At 41.8% G+C, this 24929-nt stretch overlaps 2 protein-coding genes across 5 annotated transcripts in view; one reads left to right on the plus strand and one right to left on the minus strand.

Moving 5' to 3' along the window:
- slc4a4a (solute carrier family 4 member 4a) overlaps positions 1–19604 on the plus strand; it is a 44450-nt gene extending 24846 nt beyond the window's left edge. For 2 of the 4 annotated variants that reach the window (XM_077000851.1, XM_077000848.1), the window contains 19 exons: positions 2898–3055; positions 3331–3418; positions 3595–3749; positions 4315–4428; positions 4563–4737; positions 5519–5652; positions 5866–6137; positions 8209–8276; positions 8978–9163; positions 9322–9435; positions 9636–9797; positions 10657–10835; positions 11580–11652; positions 12054–12122; positions 12231–12404; positions 14970–15134; positions 15775–15868; positions 16894–16967; positions 17882–19602. In XM_077000851.1, the coding sequence (XP_076856966.1) occupies positions 2898–3055; positions 3331–3418; positions 3595–3749; positions 4315–4428; positions 4563–4737; positions 5519–5652; positions 5866–6137; positions 8209–8276; positions 8978–9163; positions 9322–9435; positions 9636–9797; positions 10657–10835; positions 11580–11652; positions 12054–12122; positions 12231–12404; positions 14970–15134; positions 15775–15868; positions 16894–16931 (2418 nt within the window). In that variant the 3' untranslated portion in view covers positions 16932–16967; positions 17882–19602. Of the gene's footprint in view, positions 1–2897; positions 3056–3330; positions 3419–3594; positions 3750–4314; positions 4429–4562; positions 4738–5518; positions 5653–5865; positions 6138–8208; positions 8277–8977; positions 9164–9321; positions 9436–9635; positions 9798–10656; positions 10836–11579; positions 11653–12053; positions 12123–12230; positions 12405–14969; positions 15135–15774; positions 15869–16893; positions 16968–17881 lie in introns of all 4 variants that reach the window. The other 2 variants (XM_077000849.1, XM_077000850.1) reach the window with 2 other exon arrangements.
- A 1853-nt stretch (positions 19605–21457) lies between these two features.
- The window catches only part of gc (GC vitamin D binding protein), a 44012-nt gene continuing 40540 nt past the window's right edge, over positions 21458–24929 (minus strand). Inside the window, exons 7-10 of the mRNA XM_076998487.1 lie at positions 23710–23845; positions 22822–22916; positions 22134–22245; positions 21458–21698 (exon numbers count right to left, since the gene is read on the minus strand). Of these exons, the coding sequence (XP_076854602.1) occupies positions 21657–21698; positions 22134–22245; positions 22822–22916; positions 23710–23845 (385 nt within the window). The 3' untranslated portion in view covers positions 21458–21656. The remainder of the gene's footprint in view (positions 21699–22133; positions 22246–22821; positions 22917–23709; positions 23846–24929) is intronic.

The following is a 24929-nucleotide window of genomic DNA, read 5'->3' on the forward strand; positions in this document are numbered from 1 at the left end:
GCGGCCCGGTACCAAATCACCCACGGGCCGGTACCGTTCCGCGGCTCGGTGGTTGGGGACCGCTGATGTAGAGTTGGCATTAATCGCTGCCTCCTCAAAACCAGAGCCTTCCAACATTCTTGTAAGACAGCATTTAGCATTGCAGATCATATGGTAAAAAGGAATAGGTATTATAGTAGACTATTAAAATAATTTCCACAGAGTTTATTGGATTTGCTGTCTGTCGGCTGTGTTAAGTAGTTGCATTGGAATTATCTCTCATGTTCATTTGCAAAGATTGCCATCTGCTCCTTAAGCTTTAAAGTATACACACACACGCAAGAATGCCTGAATGGTCAAACCTGATGTTGGATTAATATTACAGAGATGGAACACTACTAACATTAACATTAATACTACTACTATTAATAATAATAATCCTAAAATTTAAATTATTATTTATTAATCTCACAAACCACCATACACCATTCAGTTGAGGGATGTGAATTGAAGAGTATACTATGGTTTAAAGTGCTGTGTTGAGAAATAGACAAGTTAATGAATGCCTCTTCCTAACTTGTTTTTTTTTTTTTTTTTTTTTTTACTGTGAATATGACCGTTAGCACAGATCCAAAAGTGTAACATCACTGCAGGTCTGTAAGTGTTACTTGCACATAGAATGTATTGGTGAGTCAGATTTTGATTTGTAGTCAAATTTTAAAATTGTAGGAGAATGCAAACATAGACAGTATTTACAAAAGAATCTGCAGTAAGAAATATAAAAGCAAAGTAAAACTTACATTTACATTTTCGGCATTTAGCAGACTCTCTTATCCAGAGCGACTTACAAAGTGCTTTGCTTCTGATCACAGAATACATCCTAGGTAATAGTACGGATAGGCCAGAATTCAAGACACCATTGAGTCAGACTACTACTAAACTACAGGAGTCAATATCATTACCTAGTGTTTTGCAAGTTAGACGTTTGCCAAGAAGCACAAATAACCATAGACAGACATACAATTTAAGAACAACGGCAAGTGGTACCAGCTGAGTTAGTGCTCTGGTAAGAACTCAACAAACAGGTGAGTCTTCAGTCTACACTTGAAGATAGCAATAGACTCTGCAGTCCTAGCAGCTAATGGAAGATCGTTCCACCATCTTGGAGCCAGGACGATGAATAGTCTGGAGCTTTGTCTTCCATGAGACTTTATACATGAAGTTTCGAGTCGAGCCAAGCTTGACTCAAAACTTCTTCTATAGGTTCACCACTCACCATTTACACCACCTTAGCCATGATGTTTTGTTGTTTGAAAGGCACTTTGAGTTGTTTAGGGTTTTCCTAGAACTATGGTGTTAAGATCCATAAAAAGTGATGGAACTCTCAAAGGCACCCAATTCTGGTCATAGGACACCTGTCCTAGGTATTTGGTGTTCTTAATGGCCTGGTGCAGATATATTGGAAGGTTAGTTGACCCAGAGGACTCGGTTGAGAAACTGCTACAGCCTGTAAATGTTAGCCTGTAACATAGTGATATCTCAAACCCTGTGTAGTGATACCTCAAACCCTGTGTAGTGATATCTCAAAACCTGTGTTGTACTGTCTCAAACCCTGTGTAGTGCTATGTCAAACCCTGTGTAATGCTACCTCAAACCCTGTGTTGTGCTATGACGTGATTGTGATTACAAAACTGAAGGTTTGAGTCTGAAGGTTTTCCATGACATTTGCAATTGCCTACACTTACTACCCTTTCCAGTGGGACACAAAAACCATTAAGCTTGTCTTAATCATTAAACCAGTCTTGTTAAGTTGGCAACTGTGAATTAATGTTCCCTCTGTGTCCTAGGTAACAATCCTTAGAATTCACATCATTTTTTGCTGTGGTCTAATATGTGACCTGGAATATCTGTTTGCACATTATTATAAAACAAAGAAACAAACTGAAATCTTTAATTTAGGAAAATCATAATTTCTCTATGACTTAATCAAAATCCTTAAATGTCATGCCAGCTTTAAAAACTCAGCCTACCCTTTGGTCTATTAGTAGCTCTTGTGTTCTTTTACAGAATGTGCTTTAAGGTAAAGTTTTCTAGTGAAATTTTCTGTTGTCAATGAATAACCCAGTAGTTCCCATTCACTGAAAACTCAACCTGACACCTGCCAGTTTTTTTTATATACACTAAAGGATATGTTTGCTTGTTTTATAAATACATTTTATTAGATTGTTTTTATCCTTATAATCAAATAACCAGATTGAGGTTTATGCTCCTGATAAAAGTTGGTATTGTTAAAACTAAACTTAAACAGAGACACTTGAATAACATTGAGCTTGTTATGCTTAAATACTAATAAAACTTTCAGTCCCTGTAGTGTTGAATTACCTCCTCACAAAAGATTCAAGAGTGGTGATGACATTGAAAGCCATGACTGAGGCTTACTTATCCAGTGCCAGATTATGAAGACGGGAGTTGAGGGAGTGCTAATTATCTCTGCCCTTGTAAATTTTACGTTTGGCACTGATGCAAAGGCGGTGTGTCACCTAACTGAGTTAGCTGTGAAGCTTCCCTCCAGCTTCCCAGTGGGACTGGCCCCAGTGCCCCTTAAGTAGCTACTTAATTTAGTGCACATGTCCAGGTTACCACCAGCACCTGTGCACAGCCAAGAAAGGCATGCAACCCCAACACAAGGCGCTTGCTGATCAGCAGCGCCCCGGCCAGTCGTCCATCCTCATAACTCTCATCACAAGGACAGTTGTGGTTGTTCCCTGGATTACGTCTCCCTGCGTTAGTGCCTTGGCACACAGATCAAGCAGACGTGTGGAGGGACTGCCTCTCTGACCGTCTGAGGGGTGCCGAGGTCTTCACCATCACCCCTTTGTCTTTTGGCCAATCATTAAGCTGCTCCTGTATGTGTCCAGCTGAAGAACAAGTTCATGAAGAAGTTGCCCAGAGACGCCGAGGCATCCAACGTGCTGGTGGGGGAGGTGGACTTCCTGGATTCACCATTCGTGGCTTTGGTCCGGCTTCAGCAGGCCGTCATGCTGGGGGCCCTAACTGAAGTGCCAGTTCCCACCAGGTGCGACCACTACCACACCTCCATCCACACCTCCACCATATATGTCCCCATCTATTATTATGGGCTCTATCATTTATGTGACTGTGTGGTTAGCCAGATTAAATGTTTTTAAATTAAAGCTAGAACTACACCTCATAAGCAGGTCTTAAACACAATTGTTTATATTATATATGCTTATTGCATTTCTGGAGACTGTGATGAACAAATTCTGTTAACTATTTCAAATCTTGCCATGAGCTGCAATATTAAAATCTATGTGTCATTTTCATATACAGGTTTCTGTTTATTCTTCTTGGGCCGAAAGGCAAAGCCAAGTCGTATCATGAAATCGGTCGAGCCATCGCCACCCTAATGTCTGATGAGGTAAGCAAGGCTGAGTTTATAGTCAGGAATGGGGGTCAAATCATACCATATCTGCAGGGTAATCAAACTGTGCATGAATTGTCGTGTGCCTTTGCTGTGGTGCTATCTCAAATCCTCTGTTTTGATATGGCTTGTTTGGTGAAAGTCCACAATTAATCAGCATGCTCATTGCGAAGGTTTTCCATGACATCGCGTACAAAGCCAAGGACAGACAAGACCTCCTAGCTGGCATTGACGAGTTCTTAGATGAGGTCATTGTCCTCCCCCCTGGTGAATGGGACCCCGCCATCAGGATAGAGCCCCCAAAGTCTCTCCCCTCATCAGACAAAAGGTGCAGTCATCAACCTTACATTAGTATTACAGAGCCATTTATTGGGAAGCATTATTCTACCGTTCTTTGATACTCCTTTTCCCCAGACCTGATAATTAAATTAATATTCCCAGATAAATGAACTTGTTTGGTCCCACTTTTTGTTTACAGTCCTCTGTAAAATGAACAAAAGAGCTTCAGTAACCCACTTTTTTCTCATTTGAGAAAGAATGAAAGGAGTATAATTGTGAGAAACTCCAGGACCTCCTTTGGTCCCTGTTTGGTTGAGGAGCTAGGTGGAAATGTTTGTGGAACTGACGATGTTATTGACCTTGCTTTGAAGGCAGATGATGAATAAGGATTCGTTAGTTCTTTATTATGTTTAATATATATTTATTATGTTATGTTCATTGTGATCCACACTATAAAACATGATTTAAAAAAAATAATATTTACACTTAAGATTGCCTCATTCTTTCCAAGGAAACTTGATCAACCTACACAAACTATCTAGACAATTGAAAGTCTTAACTGTTTACATTGACCGTGCTGTTCACTGTCTGTGCTATTCACATCTGCTGTCCAGGAAGAACATGTATTCTGGAGGAGAGGGCATACATATGAATGGGGACACCCCCCGTGATGGTGGGCATGCGGGTGGCGGACATGCCATCGGCGAAGAGCTGAAAAAGACCGGACGGTGAGTCCCTAAGTGACCGCAGTGTTGACGGAGTTCCTCTCCATACGAGTTCCCTCGTAGCAGCTGTGTTTGCCACATCTGTGAAGGAGACCATTGGCCAGTCGAGAGCTCACAGTATCTAACTCTTATCCCAGGTTCTGCGGAGGTCTTATACTTGACATTAAAAGGAAAGCCCCATTCTTCGCCAGCGATTTCTATGATGCGCTGCACATCCAGTCTTTGTCGGCCATCTTGTTCATCTATTTGGGGACTGTCACGAATGCCATCACGTTTGGTGGGCTGCTCGGGGACGCCACCGACAACATGCAGGTGAACACCAAAATGTGGCTTTGGTGCTACATGTAATACTTTCTTTATCTTCACTATCCTCAGTGTGCAGTTCAGAAAATAAAACTAGTCCCCAGGTCTTTCGTCCCACTGCCTGGCTTGGCCAGTTAGTTTAAACCAGCAGGTAGAGAATTACATTTGTGAATCAACCAGGTGATAGCATCAGTTTTAACTCGTTGAGCTTTCAGACCTCTGCCTGCAGTACAGACTGGATCCTGTATTTCCTGATGACTGCTAAACATTGCAGATAAGATACATTGCGATGTTTTGTTACTAAGACGCATTAAGACTTCGTGAATATTAGCCAGTTGAATATTTATCTGTTAGAGACGTCCTCATTGAGTAGGTGTGTAGTGCTCCATGTCCCCTCCCCCTGCTCCTTACAGACACACCTATAGGCACGAGACACACTTGTACTCACACACACCAGATATAACTTGCACAGCATGTACACGATGTCCTCACGTTCAGACACTGCTGCATTCCTAACCTCCACTTAGCAATTGCATGTGCACACTTAAACACACACACACACCCACACGCACAGACGCATTCACAGACACCAGATATACTGTACACACCATGCACATGATGTCCTCGTGTTTGGACACTAGCCCCATTCCTAATCTGCTCTTTACCATCCGTTGTGCACATGTAGACTGACACACACACACACACACACACACACACACACACACACACACACACACACACGGCCCTCAGGCCTCCATAACTCTGGCCTCTCTGGCTCACCTACACACAGGGCGTGCTGGAGAGCTTCCTGGGCACGGCAGTCTCTGGTGCTGTCTTCTGTCTCCTGGCTGGCCAGCCCCTCACCATTCTGAGCAGCACAGGGCCGGTGCTCGTCTTCGAGAGACTCCTCTTCAACTTCAGCAGGTTCCTCGTCCCCTCCTTCATCCTTCATCATCTAATCAAAAACAAATAAATAGACATCGCAGTAGAAGCCTCAGCAGACTTGGGAATAGATACATACATACATAAACATATTACAATAAGATTTCATTTTCACAGTTTATAAAAAAAATATAGAGAGTATATGCACCATTCCAAACTCTGTGAAGCCACATAAGTCAAATTCTGCTTTTGCAGGGACAACCAGTTTGACTACCTGGAGTTCCGGCTCTGGATCGGCCTGTGGTCAGCCTTCTTCTGCCTGGTACTGGTGGCAACGGACGCCAGCTTCCTCGTGCAGTACTTCACGCGCTTCACGGAGGAAGGCTTCTCCTCGCTCATCAGCTTCATCTTCATCTACGACGCCTTCAAGAAGATGCTCAAGCTGGCCCACTACTACCCAATCAACTCTGACTTCAAGGCCAACTATGTCACGCAATACGGTTGCACATGCATGGCGCCTAGAACAGGTAGGAACTGTGGTGTCTGTGCATTAACCTAGTGCTGCTTCAGCTTTTGGGAGATCTGAAGTAAGTTCAGACTGGGTTAGTTAGTCTTTGGTCAGTGTTGGTAAATGGGTCCTTTATAAGTGGCTATGTATGTTATGGGGTGATGGAATAGTGCGTAAAATCTGTATGGAACTGGTGGCACAGAGTATGCAGTAATGGTGCCAATTGAGGTACGCGTGGCCTTATTCGCAGAGGAGGCCACTGTGGATCTTACGGTGTAGGTAGTGATTGACTGTGTGGTGGCAGTGCAGTAGGTTTATATAAGGAGGTTAATTCAGAATCAGGATGTGTCCAAAAGATGAAGCGAGGTCCATGAAATCAGCCATCCAGACTCTTCATCCAAGATCAGTTTATGACCCCTGTTGGCTATGAATTATTGGATTATTGGACTGATTTCAACCCAGCTGGGACACTGGCACATGTTATAAAATAAAACATCTCACTGCTGTGTAGAAAACACTGTTGTGCCTGATACACCATGCCATGTCGGTGTCATTGCTGTGCTGAGATTGGTTGGCCATGCAAATAAAACCTGCTAAGCTGTGCTTGTGTAGTGCACCTATAAGATTGCTCTCTTAATAAAGTAGCCTGTGAGTGTAGATGCAAGGTAGGTGTTACAAGGGGTATACAACAATTCTATCCATAATATTAATATTGTTCTCTTTAGTTCAGTGTCACAAGGCTCAGCCATTACATACATGCAATGCCGGTTCTGTTGGACTGAGGAAATATATCATTGTTAGTGGCATGTGATATTTAAGTTATAATCTAATCTTTGCCAAGGAAGTAGGATCTACTCTGCATGATATCGGATGAGCCCCTTCTCCCTTTTCCTGGCACTACACATGAAGTGGCAGGGAGCTGCAGTTTTGTGGTGTTCATTAAAACGTTTACAGTCTGTCAGGCAAGTTTATTGCTGTAACAGGTTGAATTTCACGATATATATTGCAGCATCTGAAAATGTGGGCGAAACAGCTGTAACGAGCAGGACTATGTAAGCAAGCCCAGCTAGGATTAAAACACCTTTCTTGTTTATGTCTATGTGATCCGTCATAAATGCACAACTTATCCTATATCATGTTACAGTAGACATAGTGTTGCACATTCTGTAGCAGCATCGATAACATTGATGCTAAAAAGAATTGGATATTGCTTCTTAGAATACTCCAGTATTAATATGTTTACGAATGCTGTTACACATCAACAATCTATAGATCAAAATGAAAATATGTATTTCAGAGACTCTTTTTCCTCTGATGCAGTTGCGTCCGTGTAGCGCTCACCATCAATCACATGGTGTTTGTTTGTGCTTTGTTGTGTATATTTTGCTTTGTTGTGTCCGTGTGTGTGGGGTCACGTGTTCCCACCCACCACCAGTTAGTCATCCTCCACCTGCACCCTTCCTCTGAAGCACCTATGAACGCCTCCTATATCGCCTCCCCTGTGGGAAGCAGGAGGAACTGCAGATAGGGGGAACTCTGCCCCTGATGAGGAGCTGAGTATGAGAGGGTCTTTAAAGATTAATGGCAGGGGGAATGTATTGAGCGCTGGCGGTACACACCCCAGGATGCCACAGCTGTAGCGGGCAGCTCACCGCCAGTGAACGGAAATGAAGGCTTAGCTAGATGCTATTTCTATCAGGGGTGATTAAAATGGACAAAGAGAGAGACATTGTGAAGTGCTCTTATTATTGCATAACTATGATGGTAATTTAATACCTTTTTATTTACTTTTTTTTACTTTTATTAATACCTAATAGCAATTGTATATATTTGAACACTGCTGGTGATCAGAATTACAATGGGATGTATGTCATATTGCAGCTGGTGGATCTCATTCTCTACCTAACAAGCATGTTGAGGTGATAGCAGTATCAGCATTGAGTACTGGCTCCTGTTCTCTATAGGCATAAATAATGTCAGGATATGTGCTAATTAATCAAGAATAAGTGTTACCATGTAGAATCCTCCAGGATAGTGTTGCATGTTTTTGCTATGTGGGTCAGCATTTAACCTGCTTTTATATTTTTCAGTAAATAGCTCAGATGTGTACAACAATCCTGAGGAAACATCCATCTTGTTAGACAACGATACTGATGTAGTAAGTTCAGCTTTTCTATCAGCCCTGAAGACTTTTAAGTTGACTTCATGTTTCCCGTGTCTCATGTTTATGGTGTATGTTTATGGCACACAGACTCAGACTCCCTTTTGGTGTTAGTGACATGGCGTGTTCTAAATTAAATTTGCACTTGCTTCAGTGAAAATAGCCCAGAGCTAAGTAGCATTCTAATCTAAACAAAATTGCCTATTTTTGAATATTGCCTTCAGGCTCATTATTGTCTTAATGTCCTGTGGTATCAGTACGTGGAAAATAGCCATGGTCACAATGGGTTCTTTAAGCCTGCCTCCTCTGAGCTCACTGGAATACAACGCCCAATCACAATCCTGCTGCCACATGCTCGGGTCCCCTGCAGGGCATCTCGTCTCCCGTCCTGCACCCTTTGTGTAACCCAGGGCAACATATCAGGCACATTTCAGTCAGCTACACCAGTTGTTCACTTTCAGCATATTGTGATCAGAAAAACTCAAGGTGCATCTGGGATTGCATCTGTAAGTAGGGCGAGATGGTGCAAACAGATCAAGCTGAACAATGAGATCAGGTTTTCCACTGAAACATCAAGACTTTTCAGGAAAATCATACTCCCTCCACACATATTCAGTTATAAAATCACATTTGAACACATTTTACCCAGGTATGGTTTCCCTGTGTTTTACCTAAGGTGTCTGCTTTATCTCCAAAAGCCTTTCAACACTACCTGGTCCTCGCTGACGAAGAAGGAATGCCTGAAGTATGGAGGTGAACTGGTGGGCAATGCCTGTGAATTTGTCCCTGACATTGCCCTCATGTCCTTCATCCTGTTCTTTGGCACATACGCCTGCTCCATGGGTCTCAAAAAGTTCAAGACCACCCCGTTCTTCCCCACCACGGTAATCCACAGTGAATTCCCCTTCACCGTTCCCCTTTGGCACCTCAGTTTGTTCACCAAAGCTATGTGTTAAGAGGACCACGTCTTTTCTGTTAGTCACATCAACAAATCATCATACTGTCATTTGGTTGGACTAATCACAGTTCTTCCTGTCACTAGGTGAGGAAACTCATCAGTGACTTTGCCATTATTTTGGCAATCCTCATTTTCTGCTGTGTTGATGCTTTGGTGGGAGTTGACACGCCCAAACTCATTGTGCCAAGTGAGTTTAAGGTAGGCTTCAAGTCCTTTTGGTTTTTAAACATTTTTCATATTCTTTTATTTCTACCTGAAATATGTCTATAGTATATATTGTTCAATACCCATTCTCAGTTTTTCTATCAGTCATTACTAAATGTTTACTTTCATCAAGTTATATGCCATCATTGAGCAAGCCATCTGGTCCTATTCTCACTCTGTCCCCCATCCCACAGCCTACGAGTCCGCACCGTGGCTGGTTCGTACCGCCGTTTGGGGGCAACCCATGGTGGGTGTACCTGGCATCGGCTCTGCCAGCCCTTCTGGTCACCATCCTGCTCTTCATGGACCAGCAAATCACAGCCGTCATCATCAACCGCAAGGAACACAAACTGAAGGTAGCCATCGCCAAGGCCAAGACAGTGGCCAGGAAACCAGGAAACGTGCCTGTACCTCCATATTTAGAGGTGTCATATACGGTGGGCTTTGTTCCTGGGTGGTGAGATAATGATAATGCTTTTATGTAAAAATAGCTTGTGTCAGGTCCTTTGAGTCACAGATGATGGCAAGCATGGATGATCAGGGCAGAAAATTGGTCCAGAATATAAATTTATCACTCCCCAAATTTAGATCAGATGCCCGATGCAGAGTTTCCATTGTGAGAGCACCACGTGTAACCTCTGAATCAGTCTGTTGCAAGTACACCTCGTGTTTGACACAACAAACCACCAACCATATGCTCATTTGCATTTGAGATGATTTCCCTTCCATTCAGGATGTTCCTGCGCTGCTTGGTCAGCAGTTGTAACAACTGGGCCTTTTGTTGCTCATGGTGTGAACAGATTCGGAGGAGCCCGACAAAGAAATGATTGTGAAGCAGCAGAAAAAAGAAACCCTTTCATTTGCCTTTGAGTAACATAACATGATACTTTCTCTGTAACACTGCGTGCCTCTCTGTCCATTACCTTTAAAAGCCATGCTAATAAGAAAAAGCTGCTTTATTGCTGATGCACAAGACCAGAGTCTGGACTGCTGTATCATGGTCAAAATGCCAATCTGATCCACTGATTGTAATTAATAGCCAACTAGGATCAACAGCGCAAACCCTGGGTTAATAAACCTCAAGTACAGTTGCTGACTTGCATATTTTGATTTTGAGGGCTGTCAGCATCCTTTAGGACCTTTGGGCCAGGATGTTGAGAGGCTCAGTAACGGCCCCGTCTAAGCAGTCCTCTGTCTCTGGTTTGTGTGGTGTAGAAAGGTGCAGGGTACCATCTGGACCTGTTCTGGGTGGGGGTGCTGATTGCTGTGTGCTCATTCATGGGCCTGCCCTGGTACGTCGCTGCCACAGTCATCTCTATTGCGCACATAGACAGCCTGAAGATGGAGACGGAGACCTCAGCTCCTGGGGAGCAGCCCAAGTTTTTGGGCGTCAGGTGAGTGAGACAAATCCTTATTTGTGGCAGTGGGGACCATAGAAACCTTGTACCTTGTAGTGGCACTTAAATGGAGTTATGCAATAACTCAAAATTGGAAGAAAGTCCTTGTATGAAACTCTCCTAATTCTCCATTAACTCACAATCATTTTTGACCTCTTCAGCAGAGCAGAAGTCCATAACTCCTTTACCCCCTTTGTGTTCTCGTTTGTGTCTCTCGCTCCACGCTTGTACCTGTTTACGATGAGCCATGAGGTCGAAAACCATAAATGCAAACCATAAGGAAGAACTGCTATTTTTATATGCTCTCTGTATGTGCTGGTAATGGCCTGTGTTCCAGGTGGGGACCTTATTTGCCGTTTCGCTTCAGGACTCCACACACTGCGGGGGTGGGGGGGCCGTGTTTAGAAGGTGGCTTATTTGGTTACACTTGGAGAGGCCATATTGGTGCAGCTGTAAGCTGCACAAACATCAGCACTTTTCTAGCAGTGGAAAATCCAACGCGAGAGCTTTTCACATGCATCACTGAACAGAACAATGTCAGTAGCACCCAATAATGACTTGTTTACTTCTGCTTTGGTTGTACCAGCCAGGCAATATTATTGTCAAGCCAGGCATTTTGATCATCAAAGCTTGGTGGTACCATGGGGCCACGTGATTGGTGATATTAAGGGGCAGTGTGATTGGTGGAATTAAGGGGCAGTGGGATTTGTGGTACTAAGGGGCAGTGTGATTCCTCTGCAGGGAGCAGAGGGTGACTGGTGTCTGCGTGTTCCTTCTCACCGGCCTGTCCGTTTTCATGTCTCCCATCCTTAAGGTAACACATCTTTTATACAAAAGAGTGCAATTCACAATCAGATCTAAACTACTGTGTTCATCCTGATGCATTGCATTTTGCTTGCCAGATTGTTATTTCTTTTTTCACCATGAACATATTTATACGGTGCGGTTCTGTGCAGTGATGTGAATAGTGTTTTGTTGGCTCTCTTCTCCAGCATATTGAATTTAAAATGAATTGCTATGAGATTACCACACTATGAGGCACTGTAAAATGTCATAAGGTTAACACTAGTGCACAGTCAATGTTTGTTTGATGGTATGTGTATCTGCACTCTATTAACAGGCCTGTCACTATGCAGTCACATATTTAGACTTGCAGAGATAATGATTAAGTCATCAGTTTTTTCCTCAAATATATATGTCTGTAATTCTCTGCAGTTCATTCCCATGCCTGTTTTGTATGGTGTCTTCCTCTACATGGGAGTGGCTTCACTCAATGGAGTCCAGGTGAGTTGGTCCTGTGTCTCTCTCCCCATCCTACAGTCCCTCCCGCATGAGTGCTGCCCGTGACATTGCTGTCATACGTCTGACTCACACGCTCCGTCTCTCGTCCAGTTCATGGATCGCCTGCAGCTGCTCCTCATGCCTGCAAAGCACCAGCCAGACCTGATCTACCTGCGGCACGTGCCCCTGCGTAAGGTGCACCTCTTCACCTTCATCCAGATGCTGTGCCTCGCCCTCCTCTGGATCCTCAAATCCACCGTGGCCGCCATCGTCTTCCCGGTCATGGTGAGTTTGCCACTTCCTGCCCCAGCAACCCCGCACAAAGGGGTTTGATGAACCTCTTTGTTCATCAAAGTCAGCTGTTGTGTTGATATCAGTGGAAGGTTAACATGCAGGCCAAGCATTTTGGTGGTAGATGAAACATCACCACAGTTCCATGCTCATCAGCATTACAATGAATGAACCTAATCCATGGGTTAAAGTTCTCCGTCACTACGACGGATTTCCGTCATTTGAATTTTTTGGGGAAAAAATCCGTCAAATCATAATAAACCACACAGGCGTGCTATCTGTTTTGTGTCCGAAATATGATCCTCTCACTGGATCGTCAGCGCTGGATGAATGACGGCGGTGTCATTTGATTGACTTCCCGCCTTCTGATTTTCGGACATTACGTAGAAAAGTTACCTTCCTCCTGCCTGGGTGATTATACTTTCGCGAGTGACCGTAGCGCGCGACTCCGCACACCTGAGCAAACGGCGGAGGCTACTTGGCGCGTCGCATTCTTTGCAGTGTTGTCCGAAACGATATGTGGTAGTATAAAGAAACAGCCCTCAAAAACTGGGGAGGGAACATTCACCTGACCAATTTTAATGTTGCTTTGTGTTTCAGGAAAAAAAGTGCTGGAATTTAGGCTAAATGAACATGCTTGAAATTGTATCTACTTCGTTTCACAACAAATATCTGTCTGACTGAACAATTCTCTTGTATTACGTTAACAAATACGAGCCTCTTGTAATTCCAGGACGAAACATGAGAGAAGACGTTAAGATCGGGCGTTTTGAAAATAAACAACCCCTAAATAATGTGAATAAAACGCGAATTATTTCGAATCGTTTCGAGTATATGTATAAATATTTAACTTTATTAAGTTTAACGTGCTGGGAAATATTGAAATGAACCTTGAAAGTGACGTACAAGTGTTTTAATTCCACCTTGTAAAGGTGTATGAACCCTGCAAACATGACTTAGTTCATTGTGCTGAAGCGCGGCGCGGGCGAAGTGAAGTTACAAAATTCGAGAGGTGCACGACCTCGCGAATCGCCAGCGCGCGAGGCTCTCGCGCACGGGTGGAGCCACCGCGATTACGCCATTTTCGGCGCGAGGGCGACTCGTCAAGTATACAGGCTTTACTTTGCGTAGTGTGGGTGCTTGCTTTAACCAGGCTTTGTCGGAACAAAGGTACATACTGTACGCGAATAACGTACTGCACGCAGTTATCCTATCCTGACGCCGTCCTCCTCGGTCTCGAGCCGCATAACTGTGTATTCTTCCGCCGCGCACACCAAACACCAAGTTCCGTGTACGACGCACGACGTCGTAATAACCCGGGGACCGCTTGTATTTCAGACATCCGAAGAGCTTCAGAGGTAGATGTAAGATAAATTCAGTATTTTATCCTTATTCTGATAAAGTTAAATTTTTATCAGAAATATAAGTGTTTTTTTTTGAGCCGGTACAGGTGGTCAGACCGTAAGGCGTAATACAAAATCACATAATTTATGTCCTAATAAACCAACACGAAATATTTATAAAATATTTTATATATTTAAACTAACTATAATCATAATAGTTGCAATACTTTTAAACTTTATTGACATAATTTCTTTGAGTTGTCTTGTATCAGATAATTTTTATAACAGTAATAAATAAATAATGAATTAATCATGCCTACACGCCTGTTTTTATCATATTGTGTCTTAATTGTGTTAACAGAATCTTTAGGTTACAGCGTTTTCTCAGAATATTAATAGAAATGTAGTTTTTTTTATTTCACCATAATGATTACCTGACTTATTTATTAATTAATTTAAAGATTAATCAGTAAATATTCATTTGTTCATTCATTTTGAATATCATACTGTCATGTCCATACTATAAAGTGACTACATTTCAAATTTTATTTGAATTTGTAGTGAAATATAGAAGTTATGGTTATTTATACTGAAGAATCTCTCCACCGATCACAGACTTTTCTTCGTTTAGCTTTAATAGTCGAAGAAAAAAGGCGCATTTCTTCCATTTGAAATGTCAACTTTTTTATTTCTAAGCCAGTTTAACATGGATGGTGTTGTTCTGTTTGTATTTAAAAGCTCCATCCAGTGGTGCGATTTAATTTGCAATTTTTGGACATTACATTTTTTTGTAAGATAAACCAGGTAATCTTACTGCTTATGTTTTTGCGATAGTGAATCTGATAAAAACAAGAGAGCTTCATACCATTTTAAAACTCACCAGGATTCACTAAATTTGACTTGATCTTTAAACAATGTTCTGGAAGAGGACCCCCAGATAACTCCATTATAAAAACATTTATGTACATTTATAGCTCAGGTGTTGCATTTTGTCGCTTCATAGATTCTCTCTTCTCTCATTACACAGGCTGTTTAGATAAATATACTTTATAAATGTGTTTATTGTGTAGAATTAGACAAAAGAGGCTACACCACATTTTCAGTAACTGCTGGCATTGTCTTTTTCAGGAAAAATTTTCAGTCAAATGAAAATTTCTTGCTTTAACCCATGACCTAATCCAATGTCTAACACGTCACCTGCGATATTATTGGCCAGATCTTGGCTTTGGTTGCCGTGAGGAAGGCCATGGACTACGTCTTCTCTCAGCATGATCTCAGCTTCCTGGACGACGTCATCCCAGAGAAGGACAAGAAGAAGAAGGAAGACGAGAAAAGGACGAAGAAGAAGAAAAGTGGCAGCATAGACAGTGAGGCGGAAGATGTGAGTCGGCCAAACACTGCTCTCTTCACCGCTGGTGGAGATCATATCCTCACAGATACAAATAATTCTAAAGACTAGTGATGTCATTATCATGGCTCAGATGCTTTTTCAGTTGTTCTCCTCGTCCTGCGTGTAGCTCCTTTTGTCTGTCTCTCCCAGTTCAGTGGCTGTCAGACAGGCCAGTGCAGGGAGACAGGCAGGTGTCATGTCCTGTCAGGCCTCCTGTTAAAAGTGTGCTTATGCAACCTTTGGTCTCTCCTGGTTTACCCATCTGTGTCTCTTGAGAACCAAGTGTCAATATTGGGCCTAACCAGGAACTATGCTTCAGAAAATGTCAGAACATCAGCTGTTGAATATATAGATTGAATAATTTTTAGCATTAAAAAATGCAAAAGATTCACATTTTGGCAGGGAAATTGGTCATTCAGTGGAGTGGGATTCAGTAGTTTAAAATAAACCTTTTGTCATTATTACTATTGTCATTTATTATCTTTGAGAATGCAGTTGCATCTCCTAATTTTCAATAGAAATTTCACAGCATGCTGTTAATAAATCATAAAATGTGCACACTGAACGCTGCCCGGCCCCCACCTGCTCTGGCCTCTTATGCACTCAGTGAACCCTTTTCCCTCCCCCTCAGTCGGACTGCCCCTTCAACGAGACCGTCCCCAGCATAAAAATTCCCCTGGACATGATGGAGCAGGAACCTTTCTTGGGGGAGAAGGTCTCCGACAGTAAGTAGGAGCCGAACGGCGCCGGCACCGCTGACCCTCGGTCTCTCGGGTGTTTCTTCCAACACACTGGCCGTCCGTGCTAATGCCTCCTCCATCCCTGTCTCCTTTCCCATCCCTGACTTTAAACCCTTCTTTTTACCTCCTGAATTTTCAAGGCACACTTTTACTTCAGCATGCTCCAGTGTGGGCAGGAACAGGCTCGTAGTGCAGAACACCACTTTGCTTTTAGCTCAATTTCTCTTGTCAACATATTTCAGCAGCAAATTAGTCGATTTGTTTAGTCGATGCATTGCAGAATGATCTGGCAGTAGTAACATGTTGACCATGACCTTGTGGGAAATGTGGGTGTTAAAGCTTATTTATATTTGCATATGTAAGCAAATGGGCCCAAATCGTACCTGTCATGTCTCCCGTTTTGGCCAGGAAACTACCGTATTTTACCCCTCTTTTCCGTCGTCATGAATTATGTTGCTAGCCTCGCGAGAATAGCAACCTGCGGTAGACCAAGTGTCAGTTCTAGCAAGGTTATTGCTGACAGCGGGAACAACAAACAAGAAAAACAAATCAGATGGATGAATGTAATGAGAGAGAAGGTGTTCCTACCAAAAAAGTGAAGACTTCATGTAAAATGTAAGGGGTCCTGGACCTTGGTTGGGCTGCTGGGAATACTCACAGCAACCAGCGCAAATTTCCCTTATTTTTAAATCAAAAACTTGACAGGTATGGCCCAAATTGACATGCATGATGTGCATAAAGTCCTCTATGCTTGCACGATATGATATTAACTATGATGGTACTTTCTAACAGCACATGCCAACATATGCTCAGGTTCAGCATTACTTCTTCATTCACTGCAACTGATATGCAATAACTACCCTCAAGATCTGGGTTCCGGAAATCCCAGTGGATATCAAAATGTGTGTGCGAGGCATTTGTGTGTACAGGAAGGTGCTGAATGCAGCCATGCATGTGCTAAATGCAGGATTTCTTTGTGTTCCACACTCCCCACTCATCCTGTCCCGCAGGAGAGAAGCCCCTTCATGACCGATACACATCCTGCTGAGAACCTGCACTGCTGTCAGGACAGCCTGGTGTCGAGGTGAGTCGGGGGGTGTGAGAGACCAGCACTTGAGTGAGTGAGGGAAGATCTGTTTGAATGTAGCATATTTAAATGTCTGGGGGAGTGTGTGCATGTGTACGCATGACCCTGTGTGCATGTTTGTGTGTGTGTGTGCTAGTGTGTGTGTGCACGTGTGTGTGTGTGTGTGTGTGTGTGTGTGTGTGTGTGTGTGTGTGTGTGTGCTTGAACATGCGTGTATGCAGATGTGTGTGCACTTGTGTGTGTGCATGTGTGTTTGCGTATGTGTATTCATGCGTGTGTGCGCATGTCCATTGCACATTTGGCGCAGTAGTGCCTGGAAGGCTTATGGATAGCCTGAACCAGATGGAGGATCAAGGCAGATTGCATTGTGCGACTCCAGGTAGCGTGAGCAGTGTACCAGAGAAAAGCCGAGATTAGTGACAATGATGACTACACATACAAGTACTGATGAGCTGTCTAGACAAACATCACTGAGTACTTCTGAGGAATCTTGTTTTCCTTCCCTGTTACACCCGTTGAGAGAGATGAATGCCCTTCCTCTGATGAAGGCTTTGGTCTCAGTAACACGGGTCATACTGTGCAGCTACAGTGGCATTGATATACTAATGCCAGGGTTGTGCTGATAAAAGCAAAGTTGATATTGATTATGGAGCCTAGAAACTATTGTCAAAGCAACATAATGAAGGCAATTTCTGTTGCGATTCCAAATTCTCCAAATACTCCAAATATAATTAAAAATGAACTAATAAAGTTCAGTGATGAATACAAACTGGACTGATAATGCATTATGTGTAGCTATAAAGGAAACTGTTGACCTGAAACTCCACAACTCTGTTATGTCTACTGTGTTGAATCCATCCTTCTCTTAAATGATCAATGAAATTAAATTCTATATTTAATCTGTTTTTCAGTCCAGAGCGAATCCCGTTAAACGTGCCTCAGATTAGAATTGACATGGACTCAGATGATGATGACTACAAATACTTCTGGAAGCGTCAAGGGTCTGAGACATCACTATAGTCCCTCCTCCTCATGCAGCCAATCAGCAGCCTACAAAATGAGCTATAATTTCAAGTGGTTCATCTGTGAATTCTAAAGGAATCTTTTTCTCTGTGTGGAAAGCAATTCGGTCAAGGGATATTCTTAAAGGGACTCAAAAAAAGACTTCCCCATTGGAGTGATGCATTCCCTGAATAGATGGTACCAGCCAGGAGCAGAATATCTGACCTCCCGTCTGAGGTCGTCCCTGCATGTATCGTATCGTCTGTTTGTTTCTTCTTTCCCAAAAGCCCTGGCTGCCACCTCATCATCTCCTACTACTATGCAAGTCATCATTTCACTGTTTTGCTGATCAACAGAAAATGCTGTAGCTGTTTCTCACCTGCCCTGGGAGACACTCCCCACCCTAACCCCTCTGCGTATTTTACACCTGACTTTTTTTTTATATAAGGAATTACTGTAATTGCATTTTCCTGTAGCAGGAAAATAATATTTTGATATGTTTTTGTAGCTCTACCTCTTGTTTTAGATGACAGGCATCGAAAAAAGCAAACATTGACAAATTTTTTTTTTTTTTTTTTGCTCAGCATGGATTTTAATATTAATATTCTCTTTAGTGCATCTCCTGTCTCTTTAGTGTGCCTCCTGAACAAAATTTTGAGTGAAAAATGTATTATTAAAATGGAGGACAAAACATGAGATTTTAAAATAATATATTGTTATATATAGCTGTTCTTAATCTTTTAGTAATGTTTAATGTTGATCATGCTTAGCTTTATAATCATAAATATAATACACTTATTACAGTATTATAAAATATTTGTATCCCTTTACAAGTGATCACATATGTTGAAAAAGCAAAAGGTTCTAACGTAATCTAACTAAAGCTCCTCTCTAAGGATCCACTCTAATTATTTGCATTTTGCACTAAGGCTGCTTTAATTGTATGTTACATCCATACTGTAGATTTCTGCTGTCACACCTAATTATATCACAGCCGTTAACGGATTCCTGCTTCTTCTCTTTGAAGTGTTTATCCCGCACAAATGACCTAAGTGACCTAACTAAGGGTACAGTAATACCTGAGACACACTAAAGTTGTTTAGTGGCGTTAATGCTGCTCAATACACTTTTATATTCATGTGCATTATTTGAGCGTTTTCTACTCATCAGTCGGTCTTCTAAGTTACTCACAAGCTTTAAATATTCTGGAACTCCATGCTTGTTGAGCAGAACACTTTTTATGTGTGAATGTCATTAAATTTCAAATGATTTGCACACGTGATACCAGCACTGGAATCCAAGATGATTGCAGAATTGTACAGGAGATTTCACAGTTGCACTGCCATGTTGCGCTGCCATGTTCTTGTCTGTGGCCTGTCTGTCAGCAATCCTTCATCCTTTTAACAATATAATTGAATTAATTTGTAACTTGTGTTTTGAGAGATTATGTAGTGCAAACTGATGAATTTTGCAGAAGGCATGTTGGAGTAAATTTCACATTGTTTAAATTAAGCCTATATTAATACTAGTGTGTTTTAAACAGATAACATTTGAAATCACAATTTTGTGACTTAAGAGCACACAGCTGAAGTGATTTTAGAATTTATATTTTTTGAAATAAATGAATATTAAAAAATAAACTGAATTTATTTGTATCCATATTTCTTATCTAAAACTGCTCAAGCAGCCACAGACTGAGCTCGTGATGAACCATAGTTCTTATGTTATAATGGGATTAGTAGCCTACTGAAACAGTACTGAAACATCACTTTAGGTGCCACTGGATCAGTGAATGTACTTTTATGAAACATAAAATAAGAATGTATACAAGAAGTGTCTTCACAAATTATATTAGTAGGGGGTATTTTAGTATGGTTAATGCTCTTAGATGAATGTAACAATATGTGACAGTTTTTAAGTACAGAAGAGCAACTAATGTTTTGCTAAATTGAATTACACGTACATATACATAAGTGTAAGGGTGTATACAAAACCAGCTTGGCAAATGGTGAGACCCTAACACAGTGGTTCCCAAAGTGCGGGGCGCGCCCCGTAGGTGGGGCGAGGAGCTATTACAGAGGGGGCACGGAGCTTGGAAGTAAAACGTGTCAATATGGGGGGGTGTGTGTGTGGGGTTGGGGGGGGGGGGGGGGCAAAATATTCTCATCTACTAAGGGGGGGGGGGGGGTAGAAAAAGTTTGGGAACCACTGCCCTAACAGTTCTTATAACTCACATGTTCCTTTGTTTATAGATTATACAATTCTGCCATCTGGTGTTCAAAAGTCAGTCTTGCACAATTACATTAAAACTGATTCTGTTTCATCGTCTAATAGATCACAAATGATACACAAATACTTGCATTATATATACAGTTATGGTAAACAATTATTAGCCCTCTAGGAACCTTTGAATTTTTCCCTAAAATACTGCCTGCCCAATGTTTGCAATGTCATACAATTTCATATAATAAATCAGGAAATATTTTGGTACACTTTGGTACATTTTGGTGAACTTTGGGAAGTAAAATAGATTCAAGATTTTTAAAATCTAGTCAAAAAAGAGAGAGAGAGAGAGAGAGAGTGTGTGTGTGTGTGAGAGAGAGAGTGAGAGAGAGAATCTTTATACACACATATGACTGACAAGTTAAACTGTAAATCTGAATAGTTCGAGGTATTAAATGCTAGGGCCTTGACCACATTTCCACACCTGGGGGAATGGTGATGCTTTAGCAGTTGACAAAAGTGGTTGGCATGTTAAACCAACAAGCCAATTTATATCTTGTGTACAGTTATGAAAAAAAGATATTTCACACACATTACACACATCATTCAAGTAGTTTTAGGAAATATATATTCATGATATTGAACGTTCTGAGCGTGTGGTCTGTTAGAATAATACATTTAGAGAATGAGAACACCAAACAGACATTTCCGTCCCACTCATTACCGCAGAATTTCTCATTACCACATCACACATACAAAATAGTTAAATTATCTGAGCACAGTGACTTGCTAACAATGGTCCAAATCATTATAGTTCTTTCTAAAATTTGCATTAGCAGCTCACTTCAAAACAATCACAGTGCAGAAGCTCGGAAAGATGTTTACCAGTATTTCTTTAAATAAACGGTAATGATGGTGTTTTGATCATTAAAAATCAAAATATTCGATAGATCGTGTTAAAGATGAAGTAGTCATTGGTAACCAATGGTAACCATTAGCTTACAATTGCGCGTGAAACGTAACAATAATACACGGAGAAAAATGTGCACAAGTATGAAATCGCAGACGGGCTGTTCGGCTGGATAGAAAACCACTTCTAAAGCTATAGCAAAAGTTCACGTCCGTGAAGTCCAAATGTATAATTTGAAATGAATCGATTTGTTAGCCTATAGCGTGTACATTTACATACTTCTGTCGCTGAGATAAAAGTATCTGGTTTTGTCAAAACAGCAAGCTGGTTTCGAAAGAGTGGTTGCATTTTTAATGGTCTTTAATTTTTTGAATGTTTAACATCATCAGTCACGAGGTAAAATGATGTAAGTCCACAATGCGCATGGCCGTTCAGGTTTATTTATGCATACAATGTGAGATCGCGAGAAGTTTGCGCTCTTAAAATGAATTAACGTAAAATGTTCACAACACTTAATTTCAGAGTCTCCGACAGGAAGCTTCCGCAAGTATTCAAGCTGTAGAGCCATCCTCTGATTTAACGATCGCCTCTGTCTGTGAAAGGCAACAACAGTGGCAGTTAATGAACAGGGAGATTACGTGGAGATGACGCTCCTGCTAAATGTTAATGATTAGATGGTACTGCTTTTAGAGAGGTGCTGACATTTACTGCTTTACATCTGAATCTCTGTAATATAAAAACAGTATCTGTGGAAGCTGATACCGCCCCATCACATATTATTTCTAATTGTATGACACTGTGTGGGCCTTTAAAACGCATACATATCCAAAATTATAATTACCATGTAATGTGAAACCTGTAATCCGTCACTAAATCTCTGGTCTAAAGGAGGTTGCCACATTGTTGTCTTACACACCCCCCTTTCCTGTCAACACACACCATCACGCTCCACTGGGCTCCGATTAGTCAGCCTAGTGATGCCACGCTCTCCGTAATATAGGACCGGTTGGCGTCAGTGGAGTGCTCACCAGATTTTGGCACAGCTGCGCGGGAGAGTGCTGGAAGCAGCAGGACGTGACGAGCTCCACCCACGCCTGGGCTCGCGCCTCGGCCCCCTCTCCCTGGACCTCGCGCTCAACCCTGCAACACAGAAACGTATAAATGTGCGGAAGCGATTGGGCTTTACCCGTGCAGACAGGGTTCTAGTGCTAATGTGGTTAATGAGTAATGGATCTGGTGTGGTTTAGCTTTTAAACGCTAACTGGAGATCCTGGGGAAATACATTCGGTTTTAGCAACGCGAAAAACACTTCTACAGTTCTAATAAGAGGTGCAACACTGCATTGCGTAGGAAGCGCGGAAGATGTGGACGGTCACCCTCAAAATAGAAAACAGCTGCATTTGTCCCTACCAAAAATTATGGGCTGTGATGTGCCTCCCCATCTCAGACTCACTCCTACACAGAGATCAGTGGTAAAGTCTAGCTTACTTTCGAGTCCTTATGAGGACACAGGGTTAGATGACCTATATTAGGTCTCCTATGTTGGACTCCCATCTTGTTCATACACAAACAATTGGCACTTCTCATTTGCTTAAAATTACAGAAGCAGCATATCTGTGAAGTGGGCTTGTACTCCCATGAAGTTATATATTGAGTGGAACATTGAGTAAAAAATTAACTGCATTTTATGGTGATGAATATTCATAAAGAGCTTACATTGTTTTGAATGCAGGTAGGTCAAGTTTAAAGTATTGTGAGCAGAAGCCATCCGCCTTGGTCAACAGAGCTGCCTTCTTTTCTAGGCTGTTCTCCTGTATGTTAAAAAGGTTGAGAGAGTAAATGTATTCACTGGCTGACAGGATGGAATCTCAAAAGGAAACAATGCATTCTTCTAAATCGTTTTTATCACACGTTGACAAAAAGATTAAAGGCTGCAAAATTTCTTGACAGTTCTTAACCCAGCAGCCTTCACAACTCAAAGAACTCATAAGTGAGAGGTCGTGATTTCTAGAAATCAATTTACGGTAAGTAGAACTTCATTCAATACGCGCCAGGGCCCCATAGTGCTAAGATTTAATTAGCCTGGAGCAGGTACTAATGACTGAGTGTTGTACCGGGGCTCTGATTGACCTAAACGTACTTATAGTAACTGGAGATTTTCCAAAGAACAATCAACGTGTAATTATAGTCAAGGTAGTGACCTTGACTTCAGGTGGATATTTTGTTGTGGACCGTTTTGTGCTATATTCAATTAAAGCTGTTTAATATAGTTTGTTACAATTATGCAATAAACCTGGAGTCATTTGTATCAGTGCCATGTTTATCTTACAGTGATTATAAATGAATGCACGGACCACTGGTCGCACGGAAGCACTTCTGTCCATCAAAACCCTTTCTAATATTTACTGTGGTATAAGCGTCTCCTTTCCAAACAGGCTGTGGGCAACTGTGATTTCAACACAATTTGTCACTGGGCTGAGAACCTAATGAAAGGATCCAAAGTAGAATCTCTTCAAGCCACCTATTGCGTATGACTTACAGCCATTCATCACCGCGCAGTCCTGATGAGAGTGCTAATGCCATTCACTGGTGACACATTCCTACCTTTTCCTCTAAACATGCTTTGGTGTCATTCGCCTCTGAGCAGCAGGCCTCCACTGTGTTTCTAAGGTGATTTTGGATAGTTGTTAACACCGGCAGCGAGACCGATGTGTGCTTAACTCCAATCTGGAACAAATATCTGGACACAAACATGTTGAATTAATCCACTTCACATTATTATGCAAAAGTAAGAATTTCATTGCACAGTCTAACTGCCAGTTTTCTGTGCACATGGCAATAAAATTCTTGAAAATTTTTGCTACTCATCATACTATTTGCATAATTTACTGATTGCAGTAATTATAGGATGAAATAAGAGTCTGTTGCTAGTCCATCTTAAAGGTTTTAAACATAAAAAAGGTCATAAAATGATCAGTACTGTCTTGAATAGAAGCTGTTATCTTTTTTAGGCATTTAGCTTCCAGCCCATTCTAACAGAGTGCAGGAGGATGACAGTCCTAATACCTCTGACTCAGTGCACCAGAACGATAATAACAAACTCCAGGACATTTTGGGTCACAGTGGATATTAAGAGAGAGAGAAAAATAAACAGCTAAAACACATAATAGTTGTCCACTCTTTGGCCAGCAGCTAGACAGTAAAGCTAGAAAGGGAATCGGCACAATAATGAGAGAAAAAAAAAATGTGAGAAAAAAGAAACTTGATCGCCATTGTTGAGTTCAGCCTTTGTTACCCTGAATCACATTAAATAAATGAACCCTTACCATGACACCATCTAGACTGTAAGACCACATAGGGAATGGTTTTGTAAAACATCAATCTGCTTTGTGAGAGCAATCTCATCTAAGGAGGCTTATATAATCTTTTTTGAGACATGAGAATAAAAATAAATAAATGACACCAGGGCTTCAGGATGTTCCTCCCTTCCCACTATAGAAGGTACACCAGGCAGAGGAGTTCCACTAATTACAGTCTGGGGTGAATTAATCACGGCTTCTCTGTGAGCCTGTCAGCATCTCGGCATGGACTCCACTTTTCCTGTCTACCCATGTCCACAGGGAGCTTTATCAGCTGTGTACAGTGCATCACAGCCTACTGCGTTAGCTTGCACCAGATAGTTTATGCAAAGCTTAACTGAAACTATAGCAGCCAATCTCCGGTACTGCTGGCTGACCAATGTATTATGTGCATGAAACTGATCTTCAATCAGTGTTCAGAAATGACCCTTATAAGTAATATATTAAGTTCTGCCGTGGGGCTTC

Source organism: Brachyhypopomus gauderio, chromosome 3, assembly GCF_052324685.1.
Source record: "Brachyhypopomus gauderio isolate BG-103 chromosome 3, BGAUD_0.2, whole genome shotgun sequence".
NCBI classification, from domain to species: Eukaryota; Metazoa; Chordata; class Actinopteri; order Gymnotiformes; family Hypopomidae; genus Brachyhypopomus; species Brachyhypopomus gauderio.